General features: G+C 38.9%; 1 protein-coding gene across 10 annotated transcripts in view; it reads right to left on the bottom strand.

Annotated features, from left to right (window-relative positions):
- eif4g1a (eukaryotic translation initiation factor 4 gamma, 1a) overlaps nucleotides 1–25584 on the bottom strand; it is a 104050-nt gene that overhangs the window by 64516 nt on the left and 13950 nt on the right. For 2 of the 10 annotated variants that reach the window (XM_067995231.1, XM_067995232.1), the window contains 7 exons: nucleotides 21204–21270; nucleotides 19446–19545; nucleotides 18460–18573; nucleotides 18274–18363; nucleotides 15933–15965; nucleotides 10089–10268; nucleotides 7892–7985 (listed from right to left, as the gene is read on the bottom strand). In XM_067995231.1, coding sequence (XP_067851332.1) covers nucleotides 7892–7985; nucleotides 10089–10268; nucleotides 15933–15965; nucleotides 18274–18363; nucleotides 18460–18531 — 469 coding nt within the window. In that variant the 5' untranslated portion in view covers nucleotides 18532–18573; nucleotides 19446–19545; nucleotides 21204–21270. Of the gene's footprint in view, nucleotides 1–893; nucleotides 918–1072; nucleotides 1212–1729; nucleotides 1818–7891; nucleotides 7986–10088; nucleotides 10269–15932; nucleotides 15966–18273; nucleotides 18364–18459; nucleotides 18574–19445; nucleotides 19546–21203; nucleotides 21271–25584 lie in introns of those variants that run through there. The other 8 variants (XM_067995233.1, XM_067995234.1, XM_067995235.1 and 5 more) reach the window with 6 other exon arrangements.

Here is a 25584-nt window from a genome sequence, read left to right as displayed (position 1 = left end):
GCTGTATGGCCCAATCTTTAAAAATAAACTCTCCAATTCCTCCTAAACCAAACAGAATCCAATCTCCATCTAGACTACAAGTGTCTTTATTTCTTTGAACACTTTCATGTGTTCGCTGGAAGGCAATCACAGCACAAACAAGATAGCACAAAATTCACTGGTACAAGTCCAGGGAAGTACTTTAGGAACCATGATGCTAACAGACATTTTTCAGTTGACAACATATTTTGAATTATATCAACCTTAGGAGACAAATTCTGGGTAGATGGGCAATGAAATTATTTGCTTAAAGTTTTAAAATAATTTTCTTGGGAGTTATTCAGACAAGTTTCCCCCTCCTTAGCTTTTGTATTTTGATGCTGAATTCTTTAACTGCCTGTCTTAACGCAGAGAGTTAAGAATATGGGTGCACACAAATTTTTTTACGATTTCCTTTTGCTCATCTCACTAAGGCTTTGATTCCTTGCAAGGGTACTGTTCCACAATTGCTAGGCACCCTCTAGCACCTTATCTAAAATGGACATTATTCACATGCATGAACTTTGACAGTGACTATCAATGGCACATTATTCCACAAGTGCATCACAACAGTGGGACCCTACCCATACCAGGCACACAAATAAATGGCAATCAGGATTGAGAAACCGTGACCATTTTCACCATCCTAACTCTGAATAGCAAGTCTGTAGCACTCTTAATGGCTGGGATTTAATCCGGGCCTTCACAGTCTGTAAGCTTCAGATACTAGGTGAATAAGATCATTGAGCTATCCTGGGAGGGCACTCTCTAATCTTTTGCTAACTTAGCTTTTAATTCTGAACACACTGATGGCCTGATTTTGATCCATTAAAAACATTAACAAAAAAAAATGTTGCACATAAATCTCAACATACTGATCATTTGAAGTGCAATTATCCAAGTCAAAATATCATCTTCTCCAAGCTCTTATATATGTGAAAGTGCATGTGGTTTCAAAAGTTGATTAATCTCATTGAAAGTCTAAAAAAAATGTACAGTTTTAATCATAAACATATGCATATATGAAAGTCGTAAATCTTGAAGACTAGGGTACCTAAATATGCATCATAAAAAGAGCTTCGAGTCCAGTCCAAATAGGTGGGTACCTGTGCCATCTCAAAAAAAAGTTCAAGCAAATGAAGTGTAAAAGTCAGATTAAACCATTTTTACATCAGAAACTTTTACATCAGAAGTCATAAAATTATTGCAGCATCAAATCTGTGCCTGAATTACATCTGTAGTCACAAATTATATTTACACTTTTAAGTCTGTGAAAACTAATATCTGAAGCTCAAACTTTTAATGCCCACTCATTATCCATTATATAGTACAAAACGTAAAGCAAAAAACATACTTCAAATTTTATAGCAAATGCAGTCACAGAAACTATATCTACCAATCACTCCAGCAAAAATTTCAAAGAAATCCTGTGAAGCACAAACTACAAGTTAAAAGTAAACATGAAAATAGCCTTCTACACAACAGTTGAAACTTCACTACAAAACAGCCACAATCAAGAAGACGACATTATTGACAATTGCAAACCACCTCACTACAAACATTAAAAAAGCAAATATTTGAGAAATGAACATGGACTCCTGCTTGTAAACATTTCAACATGAAATACCACAGGGATAGCACTTGAAGAAAAATTCAAAAAGCATTGTAAGCTATTTAATGTTAACACAAATTCAACAATTCATTAACCTACCTTGCATAAAATGTACAGCTCACTTAATTTTTTTCCCTTCCACTTAACTTTTGTTTTTAAAACTGTCTAGCGGCTGTTGGAACATGGAATACAGATCTTGTACTCAGATGACTGCATTGTTGACTCCAACGAGCACAGGCTATATATAGATACATCAACAGCATGAACAGTCAAGAAATAAAAAACAAGTTCAACAGAAGACCCTATTTCAATCTAACTAATTTAGCATTAACACTTGAAGAATGTATTCAGCCCTCAAATTAGCTCAGGCAAGTGCACTTAGATCCATTAGTTTTCTTCAATTCAATGTGAAAAGTATGTGTGTAGAGTATAAAGTCTAAATCACTTCAAAAGGCCCCTGTTAAAATTTAACTGCAAACTCCAGCAGTGCACAAATCAAACAGCAAAAATAAAGAAAATGTACTAGATAGGAAAAAGTGGTCAGCATTTTGTACACAATTTCTAGCATGTGAAACTACTAGTGCACTTCTGCTCATTAGAATTTTAACTAAAAGCTATAATGTGCACTTCCATTACACTGACGAGCACAAAAACAAAATCGTCTGCGTGAGAACACATTTCAAAATATGAAACAACTGATGAAATTTCAAGTTAAGAGTCAAAGGCTCAAAGAAAAAAGCACCCAAGTCTAATCTTTAAAAACAATTGAGTTTATCTTCTGCAACACCCTCAAATTTGAGTTAATTTTACAGAACAGAGACATATAGGGATAGCATTAACAGCCAGCTTTATGGCTGGAGATTATTTGTTGGGATTTAAGTTTATGTTAAAAAAAAAGAAATTTATTTTCCCATTATTGTATTATAACTCAGGTTTACAAAATCCTAATGATTTCAATCATTTTGACAGCCAGTTCTGTTCACAGAGGCTTTCATAACACTGCTTGATCTGTTAATTACATTTTTTTAATATTTTGCTAAGATTCCAATTGAACAAAGCCTATATAATTTGCAAAAGCTCTCGAATACATCTGGAAATGAGATATGTCCTAGGTTTTTCTGCTTTTCCCACTCTAAGAGGAAAAGAGCAATCCAAGTTGATTCTTCCTTACAGGGATGTATTTTGCATCCCAACAAAGTCCAGGAATTCACTGCACAGGTAATAAAATAAACCCTGGCCTACATTAGTCTACATCCCAACACATGGAAAGATCATATTCCAACTGCAAGCAAAGAACATTTTTCTTTCCTCTCTCTGAAGGAGTTCACTCATATTGGGCTATTGTTCTACAAACACAAACAGCCCCAAGGAGCCCTAGTAAAATTGAAGTCCATGGGAATCAGGGGGAAAACTCTCCAGTGGCTGGAGTCATACCTAGCACAAAGGAAGATGGTAGTGGTTGTTGGAGGCCAATCATCTCAGCCCCAGGGCATTGCTGCAGGAGTTCCTCAGGGCAGTATCCTAGGCCCAACCATCTTCAGCTGCTTCATCAATGACCTTCCCTCCATCATAAGGTCAGAAATGGGGATGTTCGCTGATGACTGCACAGTGTTCAGTTCCATTCGCAACCCCTCAGATAATGAAGCAGTCCAAGCCCGCATGCAGCAAGACCTGGACAACATCCAGGCTTGGGCTGATAAGTGGCAAGTAACATTCGTGCCAGATAAGTGCCAGGCAATGATCATCTCCAACAAGAGAGAGTCTAACCACCTCCCCTTGACATTCAACGGCATTACCATCGCCGAATCCTCCACCATCAACATCCTGGGGGTCACCATTGACCAGAAACTGAACTGGACCAGCCATATAAATACTGTGGCTACGAGAGCAGGTCAGAGGCTGGGTATTCTGCGGCGAGTGACTCACCTCCTGACTCCCCAAAGCCTTTCCACCATCTACAAGGCACAAGTCAGGAGTGTGATGGAATACTCTCCACTTGCCTGGATGAGTGCAGCTCCAACAACACTCAAGAAGCTCGACACCATCCAAGATAAAGCAGCCCGCTTGATTGGCACCCCATCCACCACCCTAAACATTCACTCCCTTCACCACCGGCGCACTGTGGCTGCAGTGTGCACCATCCACAGGATGCACTGCAGCAACTCGCCAAGGCTTCTTCGACAGCACCTCCCAAACCCGCGACCTCTACCACCTAGAAGGACAAGAGCAGCAGGCGCATGGGAACACCACCACCTGCACGTTCCCCTCCAAGTCACACACCATCCCGACTTGGAAATATATCGCCGTTCCTTCATCATCGCTGGGTCAAAATCCTGGAACTCCCTTCCTAACAGCACTGTGGGAGAACCGTCACCACACGGACTGCAGCGGTTCAAGAAGGCGGCTCACCACCACCTTCTCGAGGGCAATTAGGGATGGGCAATAAATGCTGGCCTCGCCAGCGACGCCCACATCCCATGAACGTATATAAAAAAAAAACTCACTCAAGTGGACATTCTTGCTGCATGAGCTTAGACCATAACCATGAGGTTGACTTTGGGGACCTCACAACCCAAACCCAATCCTGTTCAGCCTTATGCAAAAACTTTTCTGCAGGTGTTGATAGATAGCAATCAGAAGCAGGGGGCTTGACCAATGTTCTCCCCTGACCTTGGGACACAGAAACCAATGGCGGACCCTTACTGCTGCTGTGAGATCATGTGACTCAAGACATATCTGATTGGAGACCTTTTTTCTCTATTAGCTCAGCCCACACAGACCCATTAACTAAGGGAGCTATATTAGAAGTATCATCCAAGAAATCAGCATTTTTCTCAGCCATAGCATGCAGTACAAGATATAGCAAACTTCCACCTTTCATGCAGTACAAATGATAAGCTGCAGAGAACTTATATCTATCATCTTAAGAGTTATTGTTTTTAGTGAAAACAGACATTTAGGTAAACAGCAGCATTTTTTTTACAATACATCAACTAGAACATGCTTACTGTACAGTAGTTACCAGTACACAATGCTTTAACAAGCAAAAACTAAAAACTTAATTTCCTTCCTCCACCCCATGAGTGGAGTCGTTGTTCTGAGGCAATTACAAAATGTGGATCACCTTTAAACCAATCGTTTTCCGATTCACAAAAGAAATCACCAACCCTAAATAATGGTCAATTTCCAGGATTCCCACAAGCTAGCAGATCACCAGGCTATTATTGTTGTGTTATCATTTGAAAACAATGCTGCAAGCAAGGCCTTTTCAGCAGCCAGTACAACTTCCACAGCCCTTAGGCATCTTGCAAATTATAGAAATCTAATGTATTTGTTTCAAAACTTCTGCAACACCAATTGATTAATAACTAAGAGCAGTTTCAAGAGAATAAACCATTACATACAACTCTTACAAGGCATTATATTTTCAATAGAAACAACATCTGGTAACCAAGATTTAGATCTTCAAAAGTAGCTAGCTTTTTATACCATAGGTGTGGCTTATAATCCTCAGCACTAGTGCTGGAACTATTTTTCATTAACATGCATGCTTGCTTCCCCAACCCCTTCAATAGTTACCCATGTGCTGTCTAACGCAACTGGCTACTTTTTCTTCCAGTTAGGCCCCCTCTCATTCTTGTGTGCGCATTTTGTTGTGCCCTGCTCTTTTAAGGTGCTCCCAATGCAAAATAATGGGTTAATCCCTACAATCAAATTGATCTCTAGTAGATTAGCAACAATGGTACTGTATCACTGTGTAACTAATCATATAGATGAACACAAAAACACTTAGTATGTTTAAAGTATTAAAATAGGTGCTTGGCATCAGAACACTGGTTATTTCTGGAAAAGAAACCATTTAATATCCAGATAATGCAACAGTAGTGGGGTGGGGGCACTTGATATATGGCAATGCTCCCACACCAATGTTTATTTGCTGCAATTCAAAACCACATGCACATGTACCAATACATATTCTCAAATGCCACAATGTCAGTTAAACTAGTACACAGTGAAATTTCTTATCCAAAGCTCTGTTCTAACAGTAATGTTGACTTCACATGTCTGTTTACCATCTCCATTCTGAACTATTTCAAGAATTCCAAGCATTTGGATTGACAACGTTCAAAGACAAAAAGTTCAGCCAAACCAGAAATTAAGCAGTCACCCAATTTGAAATTTGGAGCCACAATGGTTTGGTGACATACGCACTATTTATTAAGCAGTGTGGTTTTCATTAATTAAAATCAGTATCAATAAAAACAACTGCAAAATATTAGCTTCACTAAAACTTTTGTAATTAAGATAAAATAAAATTTTGTGCAACTAAAATCAAGCAATTAGCGTAAGTATACAATACCAAAACAATTACTATATAAGGGAAAGTAACCATGGCTTGCCAATCTAAACTTGAATACCAACCTATTACAGTATTTCCAAAAGCATGGTAGGTATGCAGAGCATAGCTAGCCAGAACAAACCATTAATAAATTAAACTTACTGTAAACAGAGCCAATTCTTTGCTTAACTTTTCATTACCTAAATTGTCATACTCTACAAGGGTATGCATTTAATACTTGCTACAGAAGATTCCTAGCTGATTTACAAGTACTTCAAGCGAACTTACAATTGTGTGTCATTTTTACTAAAAAAAAGACCAGAAAATGAGGAACCTGAGATATGGCATGCCAACAATGCTAGAATTTTCTACTAAAGTTTATATTGAAATGCTATATTTTATTAAGTAGACATGACACTAACTTGTGGACGCCTCACACTCAAATGGCACAATATGAAAACTAGCTATTCATAAAGAGATTGGTGGGGCAAATAACCAACGGGACTCTTAAGCAACAAGCTTGCATTAGAGTAGACCAGGAAAATATGAAACTGGCTTGATGGATACAAAAAGCCTTGCAATTTTCCTTTCCTCCACTTAGGCAAGCATTTAACTTCTGCTCAGCGTATCATCCTGACAGCAAGACCAAGGAGAAACTCACCATGTTACGAAATTGAACACAAATCTGTGCTCTGCCATTCCATGGCGCAGCACACTGGTTCACCACTCTTTTCCCTACCCCACCAACAGTTTTTTTTTAAATTCAAATTTTCTATTTTGTACAATTGTAGGCATTAGCCCAAATAGCAATCCTAATTTTCATATCCTGTTTGATACATCTTTACCTTTGCAAAACAGTTACACCATTATGACAAACCACATGACACTAAATGTTATCTGGCATTGAACCATGTATTAAGCCTAGCATCTGAAACCAGCACTTCTGAATTTACTAGAAGCAAAAAAGCCATTAACTCATTTTTTGCATCAATATTGCAATCTCCCTATAGAAATCTGGCATGTACTTATTGTAAAAATATAAATTGCTGGACTCTAGCAGAATTGTCACAACCCTGTGAAGAGATTTCAAAATGAACCCTAACAAAGTATCCTCTCTCTGATGGATTGAAATTAAGTGTTCTAGCAATCTAAATCCAGCGCCTGGTAAGAACTAGGTTATAGTACAAAAACTGTCAATTCAAGGCTGCGTTAGATAGACCACAAGAATGCAGTAGAACGTGGAGGATGGGGCCAAGGAATATTATTGGGGTCACGCGCAGGCAGGTTTATTCTTCTGACCAGTCAGTACTTGATGTTTAGTGGTGTGCAGAAAGTGACAAGATCCCACTCTGCAGTACTGAAAATCTCTAATTTTGAGCACACCAATTCATAAAATGAAATTGTGTCTTTGCTCATGAAACAAAATTAACTCAGTACCAGCACTGAATGCTCAAATTAGGTACTGACTAGCCAGAAGTAAATTAACCCACTAAAACATGCCTCATCCCCAAATTTTGACCACACCACACATCTGTAGTACCCAAGGCTTAATATGCCATTTGAGCTGAATTATCGGCAGGTTAATGCTATGGATTCATGTCCATTAGGTAGAGGTGACTGGCCAAACATACATTTATCAGACAGGAAACTTCCATGCCATCAGACTGGGCTTGATTTGAAACCTGGATGCAAAGGTGAAAGGGTAGTATGTTTTCACACTTTCCACCTGGTCCCCAAAATACCAAGTTTGTAACTGGGATAGGTTTTTTTCTGTTTGTAGTTATACTTCACGACAACGTAGAAGTCACCACACTTCTTCCTAATTTCTCTCTCTCTCTCTAATTCACACGACGTCTACAACAACCAGCGAGTAGTGTGATTCGACAATTACTTCAAATCCCAATTGAGTGTCAAAATCTTACCATAAGGGTACTCCCCAGGATTTGGGTTTGAATAAAATCCGGTTCCAGGAGGAACAGAATACTGCTGAGTTGGCTGTACGAATGAAGAACGAAACTGTAAAAAAAAAATTTCACTCTTTCACATTAACTTTCAGCTATGAAAGCAAGTTTATCCTACAAGATTGACTACTTCTATACCAACTGTAAATGATCACACCAGGTGATATTTTTATTAATTTACTGTTTAGTGCTCTGCACCAATACATTTTAGTTATTAATCTATACATTGCAGCTGAATATATTTGATTCCATTGTAGAATGACCTGTACAATAGGAAGCTGGATTACAAATATCACCACGGATTTTCAATATGAACAGAAGGTGGGCAATCAGAAAAGAAAAAGATCCAAAAAGCCAGTGAGTAATTTATCATATTCATACCAGCTGGCTCATTGACAACTTCACTGCTTTAAAAACAGTAATTAATAGAAGTTAATGAAGCAACTGATTTCAGTGATGCTCTTTAGCAAGATTAACCTCAAGTAAAGCACCTGACCTAGATAAAGTGGCAGCAGAATAGCTGCTTTCTAACATTTAGAGGAACAGTGGCAAATATTTGTTTTTTTAGATTGATAAAATGTAGATAGGAATACCTGAGGATCCGTACTGAGACTTCATTCTCCATTTACTCAAATTATCTGGACACAGGCATAGACGGAATAGGAAGACTTACTGGTACCAAATAAGAGACATAGCAAACTGAGGAAGAATGCAGCAGTCTACCGGAAGGGAATGACAGAGTTGGAAAATGAGTAGATAGCTGACAAATACAATGGTGATAAGTACGTGGTAGTACAATTTGAGGAGATTGAGTAGAATGGGCCTATACTCTCTGGAGTTTAGAAGAATGAGAGGTGATCTCATTGAAACATACAAGATTCTGAGGGGGCTTAACAGGGTATATGCTGAGAGATCGTTTCCTCTGGCTGGAGAGTCTGGAACTAGGGGGCATAGACGCAGGATAAGGGGTCAGCCATTTAAGACTGAGATGAGGAGGAATTTCTTCACTCAGAGGGTTGTGAATCTTTGGAATTCTCTACCCCGGAGGGTTGTGAATGCTGAGTCATTGAATATATTCAAGGCTGAGATAGATAGATTATTGGACTCTAGGGGAATCAAGGGACATGGGGATCGGGCAGGAAAGTGGAGTTGAGGTCGAAGATCAGCCATGATCTTATCGAATGGCGGAGCAGGCTCGAAGGGCCGTACGGTCTACTCCTGCTATTTCTTATGTTCTTATAGATACAGACCATCAAAAGGAAAAAGCTATAAAAAAGGACAAACTGGATTATGGGTTTTATACATAACAGGATATTTACTACAAAAGCACAGTAGCAGTGCTGAATTGGTGCACAGCATTAATTAGGCCACAACTGGAGTATCAGGTGTAGTTTTGGGCACCCCATTATAGATAGAATATTGAAGCTATGGAAAAGGTGTAATGTAAATTCACTTGGATGATTACAGGGATGAGGGGATATAGTTTGCACTTTTTTTTCTTGTGATGTCACTGGAGCAGACGAGGTTAAGGAGTTAGGAGGTTATATAATGGAAGTATTCACAATTATGAATTGATATGAGAACAGTAAAAAGATTATTTCTAATAGTTGGCGAATCACTAACAAGGGGATAGAAATGCAGGATTAGTACCACAGGTGTAATTGGGTACAATTAGAAAGAATTATTCACCCAATGATTTATTAAGAAATGAATTGCTTTATCACAACTGGCTCCTGAAGCTAAGTCAATCATGAAACCCAAGGGAAATTATTGAAAGAAATGGCCACAGTAGGAATAGCATGCAGTTTTGAACAACTCATTAATGGGATTTGTATGGATTGCTCCGGGGGGGGGGGGGGGGGGGGGGGGGGGGAAAGAGAACAGGGGACTAGCATGATGGATGAAATGGCCTTCAGCTGTACGTTTATCTCCAAAAGTAACTGCCCAGAATTGATAAACGAAAGCAGTTCTTGCAGCAACATTATACATGAAATTTTGTGTTATCTTAACAGCACAGGGGTTCAATTTAACATGTTGCAAGTTTGGTTTTTGAACACTATATTAATTACTTGGCAGCTTAAAAATAAGTTTCAGAAAACTAGCAGTATCTGAAAGTAAACTAGAAAATTAACAATGCCCATGTATAAAAGGTTCTTGCCTGGCCTGGAACATAATAAGGTCCTGATGACTGATATGCGGGTATCTGTTGGGTCATCATCATTATAGTCTGTGAGCCAGGTGGGTAGACATGGGTAGCAGAGGCCACGGGTCGAGTCGTTGCACTACTCTGAACCCTGGAAGCACTATTCTGTTGCTGGGCTCTGTTTGGGTAGTATTGCTACAGTGAAGAGAAAGAAAACCACAATATAAACACAGGCCACACGTATACCATGCAGTATTCATATTAGACCCAATATTGGAAATTTTCAGCTCTAATCAAAGATTTTTAAGTCACCCGACAATGTTTTTGTCCTGTAAATCTGCCATTAGACATAATTAATTCTGAATACAACTGACACAAAACTGGATGCAATTTTACATCAATAATTTTAACTATAAGGGATAAGCTAAAATGCAAGTCTAGAAATGCTTTGATGTCTAAGAATACTCATTCTCTCAGTTACATAAACCATATACAGAAATGGAAAAAAGTTGTGACAAGCTTTCTATGGTTTGAATCAATTTCACTTAGAGAAATCCCTAGTAATAATGTATTTAAAGGGAACCATATGGCCATAGGAACATTCCAAGATTGAAGTAGCATTCTCCAAAACTGCCACTGTACTAGAATCAAAATTATGCATTGCAAAGTTTAGAATGCACATGCAGAGAAGGAAAAACAAGCTACGGCTTAGGTGTATTTATTTACTAATGCAGTCCATTTCTCTTAATACGAAGATACTTCATTCAAAACACTGGATAATTTTTTTAGTGCAAAAAAAATGACAATTATTGGGAGCAGACTATACAACTGAAATATCCACTGCCCTTCACTTTTATACTCTGGAAAGCGAACAATGACACCCACCCCTCATTCATTTTGTGATGGGGAGAGGAATTTCCTGAGCAACTACATGAGCTCTTCAAAGTATTTCATTCATTGTATCTCAGCATAATGTACATATAATAGCTTAAATGTATATGTGCTGCATAGAGAAACTTCACTAGTAGTGTGTACTGGATTCTACTGGTTACTTTAGATACAAATATATATGTAATAAACAAGTGAAGAGGATATTCACCTACTTCAGGAGGACAGACATACTGGTAAAATGGGCAGACACATGGCAGATGAAATTTAACACAGAAGTGTGAAGTGATTCATTTTGGTAGGAAGAATGAGGAGAGGCAAAATAAACTAAATGGTACAATTTTAAAGGGGGTGCAGGAACAGAGAAACCTGGGGATGTACGTACACAAGTCTTTGAAGGTGGCAGGACAAGTTGAAAAGGCACACTCCGGATCCTTGGCTTTATAAATAGAGGCATAGAGTACAAAAACAAGGAAGTTATGCTAAATCTTTATAAAACACTGGTTAGGCCCCAGCTAGAGTATTGTAGCCAATTCTGGGCACCGCACTTTAGGAAGGATATCAAGGCCTTAGAGAGGGTGCAGAGGAGATTTACTAGAATGGTACCAGGGATGAAAGATTTGAGTTACGTGGAGACACTGGAGAAGCTGGGGTTGTTCTTAGAACAGAGAAGGTTAAGGGGAGATTTGATAGAGCTGTTCAAAATCATGAAGGGTTTTGATAGAGTAAATGAGAAAATGTTTCCAGTGGCAGAGGGGTTGGTAACCAGAGGGCACAGATTTAAGGTAATTGGCAAAAGAACCAGAGGCGACATGAGGAAACAAATTTTTACGCAGCGAGTTATGACGACCTGGAATGCACTGCCTGAAAGGGTGGCAGAAGCAGATTCAATAACAACTTTCAAAAGGGATTTGGATAAATATTTGAAGGGGGAAAATGTGCAGGGCTATGGGGACAGGCACATTGAGCCAAATGGCCACCTTATGTGCTGAATCATTCTATGATATGCAAGAATATCTGCCTCAATCAGGAATCAAACAAAACCAAAAGGAGGACCTGGCAACAAGTACATCCGTTACCTATTATTCAACTAGAAATGACCAAATAGAGAGGTTAAGGATCACTCAGCTGGCATTCTCATTCAAGCTCTTCAAATTGTTACCAAGAACATGTAGTTACATAAAGATGCATGTACTCTGAATTGTTGCAAATGAAGATGTGCAAAGCATTGCACTAAGTAATTTATTTTCCATAATTTACTACTGTAGTGTTCATTTTAGCCCACTCAAGGAAATCATATTAAAGCACAAAGGGCCCCCATCAGAAAAGACTTATAAAATATTTATCACCAGGATATATATGCTGTTGAAATGATAACAAGCCTCACTTTTCATGTGTAGAAGCTAAAAGAAAATTGACTGACCCATGTATTTTACCACTGCTGAACAAATGCACATAAATTTACAAACAGCTTAGTGATAGCCTTCCAAGAGTCAGCAGATAACTCCTCAAATGAATTCCAGTTGTTACAGAATCTGGATGTTCTCAGGTGTGCAAAGCATGACAGTTTATCTCCAGCATTTCAAATGAAACCATACTCCAGCAAAGAACAAATACCATGGGGAGGGATGAAATGAAAAATCATCTCTGCATCACATTCTGTAAATGTACAGTATGTTGAGGCAGCAGGGGGGTGGGTGGTGGGGAGAAACATTTTAGTACTTCAGTAGCAAGAGATTAGCAGACATTAAATGATGACATACATTTCCATTCATTGAAATTTTTAGTTGGAGTGTACAGTACTACAAGATATAGGCTATATAGTTTTTAAAACTGTCCTTTTCTGTCCCAAGACTGCACATCCCCAAGGACTTTGATTAAGCATCCTCTCATACTACTCTGCCACAACATAAATATATTGTAACTACCAAATGTCAGAAGGATCTCAAATAAAAATGGAGAGGATGGTATAACCAGAATCGGCAACTGAAACTGTTCTACAAGACTACTTTTGACTTCGAGATCCCAGCACATTAACAGTATGGAGAACTACCATAAATCTGACAATGGGTGTTGATAAAACTACTGGATTGAAGTTGGAGTGGTTTTAGAACTCATTAGCACATTACAGTCTTGTAGCACATTACAGTTCAACATAGAGCATGATGTGAACTTTTCAGTATAATTTTATTTTGAGTTACCATACTTAAGGTGCCATGTTAGTAAGCATCTTTTAATATTTTTGCACAGATGCTACATATCAGAAAATATTCTAAGACTACTTTCCCTACAGAGTGCATCACAAGTATACCAAGACTCAGTGCTACAAATAGATCTTGGAACATTCAAATCTTCTAAGATAACAGTTGCATGACTAAATTTCATTTTCAGGAGACATGCTGTTTGTGCAAACATAAAAATACACATATTCCAGGAAGCTCCAGTCACCTTTTAATTATGTCTTTGCCTCAGTGTTGAAAAATAGCTAGTGCCAAAGGAGAAATCCATCAGTATCGTTCACTCACTAAGAAAAGCATGATTTTCACAGAGAAAATGTGCATCTTAATCACCTGGCAATGCTTAAAACGAAGCTAGCAGCTTTACTTTCTTGTTGACTTTCAATCCTCAATTTTCTCAAATTTAGCTTACCATGCAGCACTGTTAATGAATTCAAAATTCTAAAAACACACTCCCTTGAATATAGAAGATTAAGTGGTGATCTAATTGAGATGTTTAAGATGATTAAAGGATTGGATAGGGTGGGTAGAAAGAAACTATTTCCTCTGGTGGTAGAGTCCAGAACAAAGGGGTAGAACCTTAAAATTAGAGCTAGGCTGTTCAGGGGTGAGTGAAAATCTGGAACTCTTTCTTCCCTCCCCCAACCCCAAAAAAAATTGTTGAGGCTAGGTCAATTGAAAATGTCAAAACTGAGATTGATAGATTTGTCAGGCAAGGGTATATAAGGGTTGCGGAACCAAGGCGGGTAGGTGGAGTTAAGATACAGATCAGCAGTGATCTAAACGAATGGCAGAACAGGCTCAACAGGCTGAATGGCCTACTCCTGTTCCTATGTTCCATATTCTTGAAATCACCATTTTTAAGAACTAATATCATATTTCACTAAAAATGCATCAATGGCAACAATGCACACATTAAAGTGGAGGACAAAACCTTTATAATTCTCACTACAATTACCCAAAGGTAAGCTTATTGTTTTAAGCTCTTTGAATAAGGATATGTGGCTAGCATATATACTCGCGTACAAGGTGAGACATGGACAAGACAACTCTTATTCCCTGCCCCAATATTTCAACCTGAAAACCCCCACGTGTTTTATAAATCTCCTATTCTTCAAACAGCTGGCATCCACAAACACATATTCTCCAACAGATTTCATTTTATTCACATCATCAATTGTTGTTGGCAGTTACTTGCCTGTCCAACACTATGTTTATACAGTATCTCTTCCTTCCAACTTAAGCCCTGGCTCCCACTGTTGATTTAAAATCTTTTCTATCCCTATCAATCTGGGCTGCCTCAGATTTTAAATCTGCTGCAAACTCTTGGGCTTCAGTCAGGATCATGAGGTAGATTTTCCATAGAGGCGCCCAGCAAATGCTAATAAGGAGACGTTCACTTTTCAGTTTTTTTTCCTTTTTACATATCCAACTGCACAAGCACAGTGCACTCCCTAGTGGCCCAGCAAACAAGTGGGAAAAATTGAGCCCAACTGCAATTAGCAGCTTCTGTCAAATGATGGTCTGGGACTTGAACCCATTATTTTCTATTTATTCTTTAACTGTCCACTTGGCTTAGTTGGTAGCACACTTGCCGCCAAATCTTAAGATAGTGGATTCAAACCCTACTCCAAAACCTCAGCACATGATCTACACTGACACTCAAGTAGTGCAACACTGAGGGAGTGCTGCATAAGAGGCGCCATGCTTCAGGTGAATAATTTGTCTCAATTTGTAATAGGTCTCAGGGCACTATTCAAAGGAAAATAGAGTTCTGATCTACTTTCTTCTCTCAACCATTAACAGATTAACTGATCATCCATCTCACTGCTGTTGGTGGGCTTCACTGTGTGCAAAAATGCCTGCTGTATTGTCCATAACAATCATTGAAGTTCAAAATAATTTGTTGTGAAGCACTTTAGGATACTTCAGTGATGCTATGAGGTGCTACGTAATGCAAGTCTTTATTTGAGAAGCGCCTGAGGAATGAAGCATCAGCTAATAAGAATGCACTCTACTGTTCCAGCACTTTGATTTTTAAATAGTAATGCTCCATCAAACATTAATCCAGAATCTCCTGACTTTTAAGTCCAAGATAGTTCAACAGGATAGCTTGAGAAAAGCAGATTTTAAATCAGCAAGAGCCAGGACAGAATTTGGGAGAAAGAGGTGCCATTTACATTTTACGCTGCTGGAGGAGCCAGATGCAGTTCTACACTCAGCTGCTCTAGTGCTGTTATATTTAAATGACTTTTCCTCCTGACTCCCTACCTTTAAGCACCAAATGCTGATTTTAAATTTGTAGACTGCCCAGCAAGATGAAAAGCAATTTAAAAATCAGCAGCAGGAGCCAGGACTGAAGTTGGGAGGGCGAGCTGCCATTTAAGTATCATCTCCCTGGAGGGTTGAGCAACAGCTGACAGAAATGCACTCACATGGTGGTGCTGCTGCAGTCTTTCTAGAAATTTCTCTGCGAGGAAGAAATCTGAATGTGGGTAGCACCTAAGTTCGACTTTTATCCCTAATGTCCTGCCAACTCCCCACCCCTTCCACTTTTCAGCAGGAATATAAACTTCTCATCTTAAATGCGAGTATATACAGTATGTGAAGGGAGAGGGAATTGAAATCCAGACATGCACTGAAAGCCATTTTTTAAAATCTTAGCACGTGTAAATTTACATGGAATTGCATGGAGTAGTATGCAATTACATGCAGTCTGTTAATTGGTTAGTACCTGCTGATGTAAAGCTCGAGGACCTGCAGCAAACTAGGGAAGTAAGAAATAAAAGTCAAATTTAAGATTAGTCAGATAGCCTCAGTTTATAGTAAAACATTCACAAGCTTCTCAGGTTTGCATGTTAATCCTGAAAGTTTCAAGGCTAATGATTTTACAAGGTAGTAGGAAAAAAAAAAACTATAAATTTTAAAAATCAGACTTCCTGCTTTCTCATAGCCACACAGTTAACTATGCTCATATGGAAATGCTAACACACTTCCATTGATCAATTTAACAGAAAATGGATTTATCTAGTTTGTCCTGGCAAGAATTACCACTTATCCCTTGTGACCAAACCACCAAACAGGCAGTATTGCCAGAAAAAAAAATATCAGTAACTGCATAAACCTAACGACGAGTTAAAAAACATCAGCCAAAATATGCTCAGCGTTCAAGTCCATGAGCAAATTCAGATAATCTATTAGACTTTTAAAGTATGCTGTCTTTCTAGAGGTGAACCATCAAATATTGTTTATCCAAGAGCAGTTGGCCTTGCAATGTGATAAAAATGGTAGCTTTCCTGCAGAATTTAATACTTAATGAATACTAACTGTGACAAGAAAATAGTTCTATTGTTAATATCCATTCTTAAATGGGAAACTAAAGCTAGTTCATTGCTAACCTATTTAGGTGAATGTTTTGGATCGGTTTCACTTTCCTCTGGTCAAGTGCTATGTGCTCACTTAAGCAAATCACTTGTTGGTATAACAGCTCATTCTGCCCCCTCCCCAGTCAGAACTATGGAGGACTCCCTTATCATTCATCTTTCTTCCCCACCCCTTTTATTATTGATGAAACTCACCAGATCTGACAGCTCTATGAATGAATGCATCCACCTAGTACAGTATTCACTCACTAGATTTAACCCATGATTTTGCTGAATTAGCTAATCTCAGCATAAGACCTAAAATTGGCTCAGCACCCCTAGCAAGAGCAGAAGGACGCAAAGTCAGAAAAAGAGAATCAGCCATGATTTGTATTCCGGGTTGTTTTCTAGTCGCTCCTGATAGGAGGGGAGTGAGAGAAAGAAGAATGCAAGCAACAGATGGGGAGCAAGCACCAGAAAGCAGGCAGAGATGGAGCGATCAATCAACCATACAAATCGCTTAAACTCTGCCTGCCTATATACATAAGAACGACATCTTGTGTTAGAACAAGACCGAGCTGTCTAAGTAGCCTGCCAACACTTATTGGCCAGACTTATACATGACAAATGGTCATTGGGTGAAGTACTGTAGAGCTGCTGGAACCCTTGGACCCAAACCTCAGCATTGGTCAATGCCTTCAGAAGAGATGGGGAGAAACAGAAAATTGAAGGAGCTCAAGAGGAAGATGATAATTATTGCACACGAGCCAATTTTTAAGTTAGTGATAACTTACCCACAATCTTTAGGTTTACTGGCAACCCAGGTTGCCTAAATAATAGAATGCAAAGTACACTAACTGGAGAAATAAAACAGTTCACAATTAATTTCAGTATCAACTTCACCATTGGGTGTGATCTCCCTTCAACATGAAACCCAATCCAGGCTGAACCGCTGAGAAACTTCACAAATAACTAAGACGACCCCATGGGAATTGTGTTCGGACAGTTTCAACTAAATTTAACTAAGCCACAGGGCAATCTTTAATTAAGTACTAATTGAAAATTTGAAAGGCTCTTCTCAGATGGCTGCTTTGAGTATTCAAAGCATCACACTGATAGCAACATGTGCTTTAAGGTTAAGGTACATTGCTGCTGAAAAGAACCACCAAATAACCTTTTGAGGGCCATATGTGGATAATGGTTTCCTAAAAGTGGCTTGTAAAGGCAAAATGTTTTAGATAACCATTTTTATCTTTTAATCAATATTGAAACTTCAAAAACAGAATTAGCAGAAGTAGGACAGGCAATCTAATGCAGTGATTAAAATGCTGCTCGCTGAAAACTTACTAACTCTGCTTACACCAAAACATCCCAGCCCAGTTGGCATGCAAGGCCCTTCATCAGCTCTCTGCTGGGAAATCATGGAGAAGTTTAGAAAGCCAGGATGCAGAAGTCTTGCCCTAGCAATGGCAGCCACCTGGCTGGCGATCCAGATGGCAGCACTAACAGAGGCCTCATAGAACAGTGAAGACTGTTTTCAACTCAGCCTGAAGAATGGTTGCTCAGCAAAAATGGTCAGTGTAAAAGAACATTGTAAAACTACGGCAACAATTATTTAAGATAAGGAGTACAGAGGCCTTTTTCAACAGGGTTACACAATGTGTTCACATACAGCTTTACTGGCAATTTTTCCAATCAAAAACCTATTCTTACCTGCCGTGGTTGTGGTGGAGTGTTCATTTGTGGAGATTGCTGTGGTGCAAAAACTACTGTAGCAGTTGTCTGGCCAGAGGGGTAGGCAGTCTAAAAATAGAATGAAAAAGAAAGTTAATTTGGGGTCACTGACAGCCGAGTCATTTAACATTTAGAAATTAAAACCAATTAACAGTTTTTATTCACCTGAGAGATTCCAGAAGGGGAGGGATGTGGGGCAGCAGGAGGTCCTCCAATAGGTTGGGGCCCTTTGTTCATTTCATGTGGCACAGCATGTGGAGCCCCTATTCGTTGTGAAACCTACAGTCAAAGACAAATCATAGCTGTGGTACTGATTAACATATCTGGTTTTACAACACCAGAGAATAAAGAATTTGATTAGGTCTAAGCATTGGTTTAAGCTACAATAAGTAGTGACCCCATTTTGAACTTGTGATAAATGATGTTAAAGGTTCATCCTAATGGCTCAATGGGTAAACCCACTGCCAGAAGAAAAACCATCAGCATCTTCAGGCTCAAAAGAGCACAGGTGGACAGGATAGTATATTCCACTGTCAACAGCCAAACACTCCAGGTTTACACAAGAACATCATCTACTTGAGAAAAGATTCCTACACAAATGATAGTGTGTCCCAGCATGATTTAGTTACTTCAAGAGAAAAAACTAGGAAAATAAACAAAAACACAAAAAGGTTTGTCTCTGAGGGGCCATCAATTTTACTCCCAGTTTAAGAGTGCTCAGGCTTTTAAATCTATTTTTACATGATTAAGACAGTAACTATTCTAGAAGTCAGCAAGTAGCAACTATCCTGTATTAGTGCATAATATGAGAATGTATAACAAGTTTTCTATTCCGATAAACTACAATCATCGGTCACTGAAGACTCCTAACTTGGGGTTAAACTAAAATTACTATATTGTTGCACGTGGCGGGGGGGGGGGGGGGGGGGGGTGCGGCAGAGAAGGAGGAGAGAAAGAAAGAGGGGAACAAAGGAAAGGAAGATGGAAGGAAAAAACAAACTACATTTGGATGCTAAATTGCAATTTTTAAACCGTTTTTTTCATCAGTAAAATTCAAAGTGGGACACTACCGTAATTGAATGCATTACCCAGAACCTTAACCTTATTCCATTCAAAATGGAAGTGAATGCACTGTTCAGTGTGGAACTTACCCACACAGACCAAATGTTCCCATCCCTGATCTGTACTCAGTTAGCTGACGTCAACTGAGGTGGCAGTTCAAGTGCTACAATTGGCCTCAGCACTCCTGGACTAGGGAAGTCGAGAGAAAAAAAGAAATCAGCTAGTACTCCTGCTCTTGATTGCTATCCAGAGACCACTGCTGGAAAATACATGTTTGGAGGACAAACTCAGCTTTGATTCACGCAACTATCAAATAATCTGCTTACTCTTACTATCCCATTAAAATCACAGTGTAAGTGGACCTCAGGCTAGAAAAGAATCACTCCGTTGTGATGTCCCACACAGTGGAATAGCCTGCCAACATTTACTATCTAGGCACATACATAAAGAATGCCACTAGGGTAGAGCACTGGAGGGCAACCCACACCTGTGGAACCAAATGCTATGTGCGCAGAAGGCTGCATGGCCAGTGAACTATCATTGGTGTTCACTGTTAAAATGGTAACATACAGGTTTATGAAGTGATGGGGAAGTACACTTAAGATGTGGCCAGTGTATTTTTAAGGGTGTTTTCTTGGTTTTCAGGGGAGTTCTGGTTTCTTTGTGCAGTACTGAACATAAGGAGGGATGTAATATGGCAGGATTGCACAAATTTTATTGATTTCATACAGTCATGCACTAAGATTACTTCGGTAGCTGCAGTTTAATTGGTGTACAATTGCACAAAACTACATGGCAGCCGCTTCAGCCCATGCAATAAATGTCACAAACATCAGGTTTAGTTTTGTGGTGGTCTCTTCTTTTCTCTCTCCAACCCCCCTTCCCTGCACTTTCAACTTTCTTCCCCTCTTTAAAAGGTGCTGACATATTCTAAATCATAAATGCCTATATTCATAACAGTCTCAACTGCTGCAATGCAGTACATAGAGGAAGGTTCATTTATGTTCATTATGTTTTAAGTCAACTCCAGGTCATTTTTCTGGCATAAAACTTAGCACCAGTGCCCCCTTCACCCATATAAAGCAAAAATGTATGACAAGGATTGAAAACCAAAGAGATTTAAATCAATAAAAGAGTAATGTTTACAAAAAGGAAACTAACGTCATCCCATAAATCAGAGTGCAAAAGCATTTCAAACAATGCATCAAAACAGAATAAAATCTCCATATAAGAGATATATGGATTCTGCAGTGAGCAAATACATATTTAAGTCAAAAATAAAAATACTCTGGACAAAAATTTGGATTTAGTTAGTTTTTGCAAGACTGTAATTTAACTGTGAGGATCAAACAGCTTGGAATAGATTACTGCCTTATAATCATTCAAGCTTCATTTAAATAAAACATTGTGCTTTTTGCCTCTTCAGGGTGCATACCTTCCTGCACTGTTGCATCCAACTGCAGTCAACCTCCTGTCAGGCCTCCAGCAATACCAACAGAGCTGTAGCTCGAGATGACTCTCAGTTCTCCCCTCAGAGGGAAGTACCTATCATCTCCTGACAGGTACCTACAGTGACATAGCTCGGGTCATGAATCAGCAAGAGAATCAAATTCAAAATGGCACTCTACTACTACTACAATGCTCCAACACACTAATAGTGGTCATACTTAGAACTAGAGGGTAAGCATCTTGTTTTATAGGAACTAAAACAAATTTAGAACTGTAAGCTTCAAAAATTGAAAAGATACAAAACTATTGAAAGTATACTGCCATTCACATTTATATTATTTTTAAAATGAAGTTCTTCCTAGTTACTAATCAGAAAGCTATTATAAAAGTATACATACTGTGCTGAAAAGTTCTGCAACAGGAGGTTGTGTAAAGAGTCACTCTGAACTTGATCCTCTGGCAATTCTGTCAAGCCAACATCAAAAGGAAAATCTCACATTTCAAGACATTAAAAAATTCACTTCATATTATGGATCATCATCAATGTAGGAAGTTTAATAGTCATACCTACTGGTTCATTTAATTTATTGTAAGCTGCCAATACTACATTCCAAGAGTCCTTAAAAAGTTAAATGCCACTGATCAAGTATATGCACTTTTAGTGAGAAATAAAGATGTTTTCTCCTAATAGAATAATGCTGAAGTATTTCTTCAATAAAACATCCATCCACTAGTAATTTAAACACCTAGACCTATAATTCCCTGCGTATTTGCCATCAGACACGCCTAATCTGGGCGCAAATTGAATACGTGCCTTAAAAGGTAGCACTCTCGCCTCAGTCAGAAGGATGTGGGTTCAAGTCCCACTCCACAGACTTGCACACAAAATCTAGTCTGACACTCCAATGCAGTACTGAGGGAACACTGCACCGAAGGTGCCATCTTTCGGATGAGACGTTAAATTGAGGCCCTGTCCACCCTGTCAGGTGGACATAAAAGATCCCATAGCTCGATTCGAAGAGAATAATAGATCTCCCCAGTGTCCTGGCCAATATTTATCCCTTAACCACCATCACTTCAAAAAAAATTATCTAGTTCTTTATTTGCTTGCTATCTGTGGGACTTAGCTGTGCGGAAATTGGCTGCCATGCTTCCTACATCACAACAGTGACTACACTTCGAAAGTACTTCATTGGCTGTAAAGCACTTTGGGACATCCTGAGATTATGAAAGGCACAATATAAATGCAAGTCCTTTCTTTATCTTTCTTTAAAAGATCGAAGAATTTTGGGCATGTTACACCTGCAAGCTCAAATCTCCTCAATCTTTTACAATTGTCGATCGATCCCTCCGCCCTAACTCACATCTGTCCATAATGATTTGAAAACACAACATGCCCGTTTGTGTAATGTTCACTGAGCTAGGCTTCGGTGCTGTTCTCTCATTTTTTCTCTCTCCAGGGCAATACCAGATTTCATATAACAACCAAAAGGGTTCCACCACTCAAACTGAGTATTGGCCAGTATTGATTTACTTCTTTTTCCTCCCTTCCTGTGGACAAACGCATAGCCTCCACTTGGCAAATGCCCACGATGGTATGATTTAAATTGGAAGCTCTCAGAAAATTAAGAGCATTAACGTTTCACACAGTTAATCTTTGTGTGCGGTTACGATTTGCATGGGTGTATTTTGTATTACTAGCATCTTTAAAACCATACTGCATTGTCCTTTTATTTATATATCAGGATCACAATAAAGTTTAAGTCTTATTTTTTTCAGGAGCCAATCAAAAACCTAGTATGGTAACAATTATTTAACTAGTGTTCTTATGTTTATGTAAAAACAAACAGGTTGTTACTTAAAACATCAATGAACCAGATTTAACCACTGAGTAGATGAGCCAAACAGATGTGATCAGAGTTAACAGATCTCAGCCACTGCAGCAACTGAGCCGCAGGATTAGGGAAATAAACAAACCATCTGGCTTTCCCAATCATTATTCAACAATTTGTTGGACGAGCACATGGAAGTGAGCAAACACAATGTGATGCCCCTTGCAATCAACAGCCTACGGCCAAAGTCGAGGCTTATACACAAATGGTCACTTAGGCAAGGAACCAGAGGGTTACTAGTGGAACTATACCTCAGTAAAGAGTCAATGGCTTCAAGAAACCTAAGGTACAACTGAGAGTGATTTCATTAACAAGACCTCGTCTGCCATACATTGATATACGTCAGTACAATTACATTAATAGAACTATACATATGCAAAACTGATTTTTTTTTTAAAATAAGACATCCAGTTTGTTTCCAACTTAAAACTAATAAACCCAGTTATCTAATTTTTTTTTAGTGTAGCTCAATGTTACACACCAAGAAGTCACTACAAACTGAACTAACTAACATACAATCAGCGAGGAGTTTGGGCAAGAATGCCCAAGTCAATGTAAGCTAAATTCCAGCAAATATTTGACAGACACCACTATTGTAAAAACAATTTTCTTCTGTGGCAAAAATTGCCAATAGAAATGCCACTTTTTAGCCCCTTTAAAAATCAGAAAACTATCAATCATGCCCCCTTTTCTGGAGGAAGGAGAAACATTGGAACAAGAAAATGCATTAAAACAAAACAGTATAATAAAACTAATAACTGCTGGAATATTACAAATTTGAATATGGATTCATAAACTCATCAAGTTTAAATTTAGCAGTATGGAAAACATAGCTCCCCAGTAACACACTGCATTACTTAGGTTTGCCCAAACAAGTGCAATATCTCAGCCAAGCAGTCTATCAAAGTTACACATCACTTGCAACTTGCCCCTCCCAATCCATGCATGGCTCCTTACGGAAAAGCACTGGCAGAGCATGAAGCTAATTGCCAGCCAATGCATCAATCAGAAGTGGTGAGCACCATACAACACCTGGTTAATGTACATCTTTGTCCCTGCCCATTTCATTTTGCAGGCCGTAACATTCACCTGCCTTGTCCTCTTCTGAAGCAGTGCCACTTACAGCTCCATGGGCATCACTAGCCCCACCCCCTTTCACCATCTTGCCAAATAGTCAGTCTTCACATGTGGATCTGACATGTTTGGAAGCTCTCTCACTGTGTACAGCAACACAGCAAATCCTAATTCTAATTACAAGACTCATTGGATAGCCATTAGGAGCAAACATTTTGAGGTTAATTGTAGTACCCCAAATGTTGTCCCAGATGAGATCAGGTAATTCAATATAGGCTGGGAACCAAACTTGGGATGATCAACTTTTGAGTCAAAATATTACTTAGCAGTGCCTTAGCCACTCAGCCACAATTTAGACTGTCTATTTTACAGGATTCTGGGCATACACTAGCAAAACATGCAACTGCAAATGTACCCATCATAAAATATTTTACTAGATTATTGAGCCCCCCAAAATCAAGAATAAACAAATATGTTTAAGAGCTACACCAGGATCTATGTGATGACATAGCCAATAAAGGTGTGCTGCTGATCCAGAGACCACAAACATCTGAAGTTTAATCTTTGGCCAGTGCTGAGTTAGCTGTTCTCAGCCAGGATGGCAATAGAGACACTAAGCTGAAGTGAAGGGCACAGGAAGGGGGTGGGGAAGAGAGAAAATCATCCAAAGTTCCACTGCTGACTGTTATCCAGCAACCCTTCATGGAAGATGCTGGTTACTGTCTTAAGTAACAGTGAGGTGCTGAATTTCAAACTTTATGCCAACACATTGCAAAGAAAATGTTGGTATTAGTCAGCATCCTAAAACATTTGCCTGCCAGTAATGCTCTTCTGTCAACTTAAAAAATGGTCAGGACATAGTGAACAATCTATGCCCATGCCCCCAAAAAATAATCCACCTATCTACACTGTATTAAAAGAATGGCTGCGGATGCAGAAGCGCCAATTTCAACGTGGGATTTAGTTTCAAGGTAAGCGGGAAACAAATGCCATTAGTAGAGCTCAGCACAATAAAGGATGGCTGCTGCAAACGCGTCTTTTTTTTAAAATAAGTAAACATTTCTTTAAAATTGCAATCTTTATGTGCATCGAAGCAAACTAGAACCATTTCTGCACTCATCACTGCCAGCTTTTCCTGAACTAAACTTAACTATCAACAAAATCAACTCAACAAAAACTAAGTAGTATAGACAAATGGCATTTTAAAAGCATTACATAGAACAGGATTGGAACATACCAAAGCCATGTTCTATTTTAGGGCTCAGCCTTATTTCAAATTAGCACTAAAACTGGCCACTTGGGCAAGGTGCCAGGGGTTTGTTAGCACCCATAGACCCATACCACAACAGGAGAAGAAAAAAACCTCATGGGATGGGGAGAGGGCAGGAGTACATTATCCAAAACTATGTTCCAAACTGGAAAAGATTAGACTCATTTTCTTCTCATACTTGTAAGCTGGTAAAAACTGTATCCTGAAACTCCCTGGTGAACAGTAACCACAATTTACTTTTTTCTTTGCTCTAAATTAAAGACAAAGTTAGTTTTAAAGGAGAATAGTTCACTATGGTCAACAGGTTACATTAAAAAGGCAATATGACAATTCCCACACACACATCCATAGCTTCTGCATTGTTTAAAGCTGTAAATATTAAGCTTTCTTCTTGACAAGTACCTAATATGAAAAAAAAGGAATTCAATGTATTGGTGGAAGGATGCAAATGCATAAAGTAAGAGATTCAAGGCTTCAAAACAAAATGAGCTTTCCTTAATTGGCTTAGTGTCCAAGTAATCAACACCTGAACCAGGTAGTTGT

Source organism: Heptranchias perlo, chromosome 13 (genome assembly GCF_035084215.1).
Source record: "Heptranchias perlo isolate sHepPer1 chromosome 13, sHepPer1.hap1, whole genome shotgun sequence".
NCBI classification, from domain to species: Eukaryota; Metazoa; Chordata; class Chondrichthyes; order Hexanchiformes; family Hexanchidae; genus Heptranchias; species Heptranchias perlo.
The sequence above is the reverse complement of the archived record's forward strand: the minus strand, read 5'-3'. Positions and strand labels throughout refer to the sequence as shown.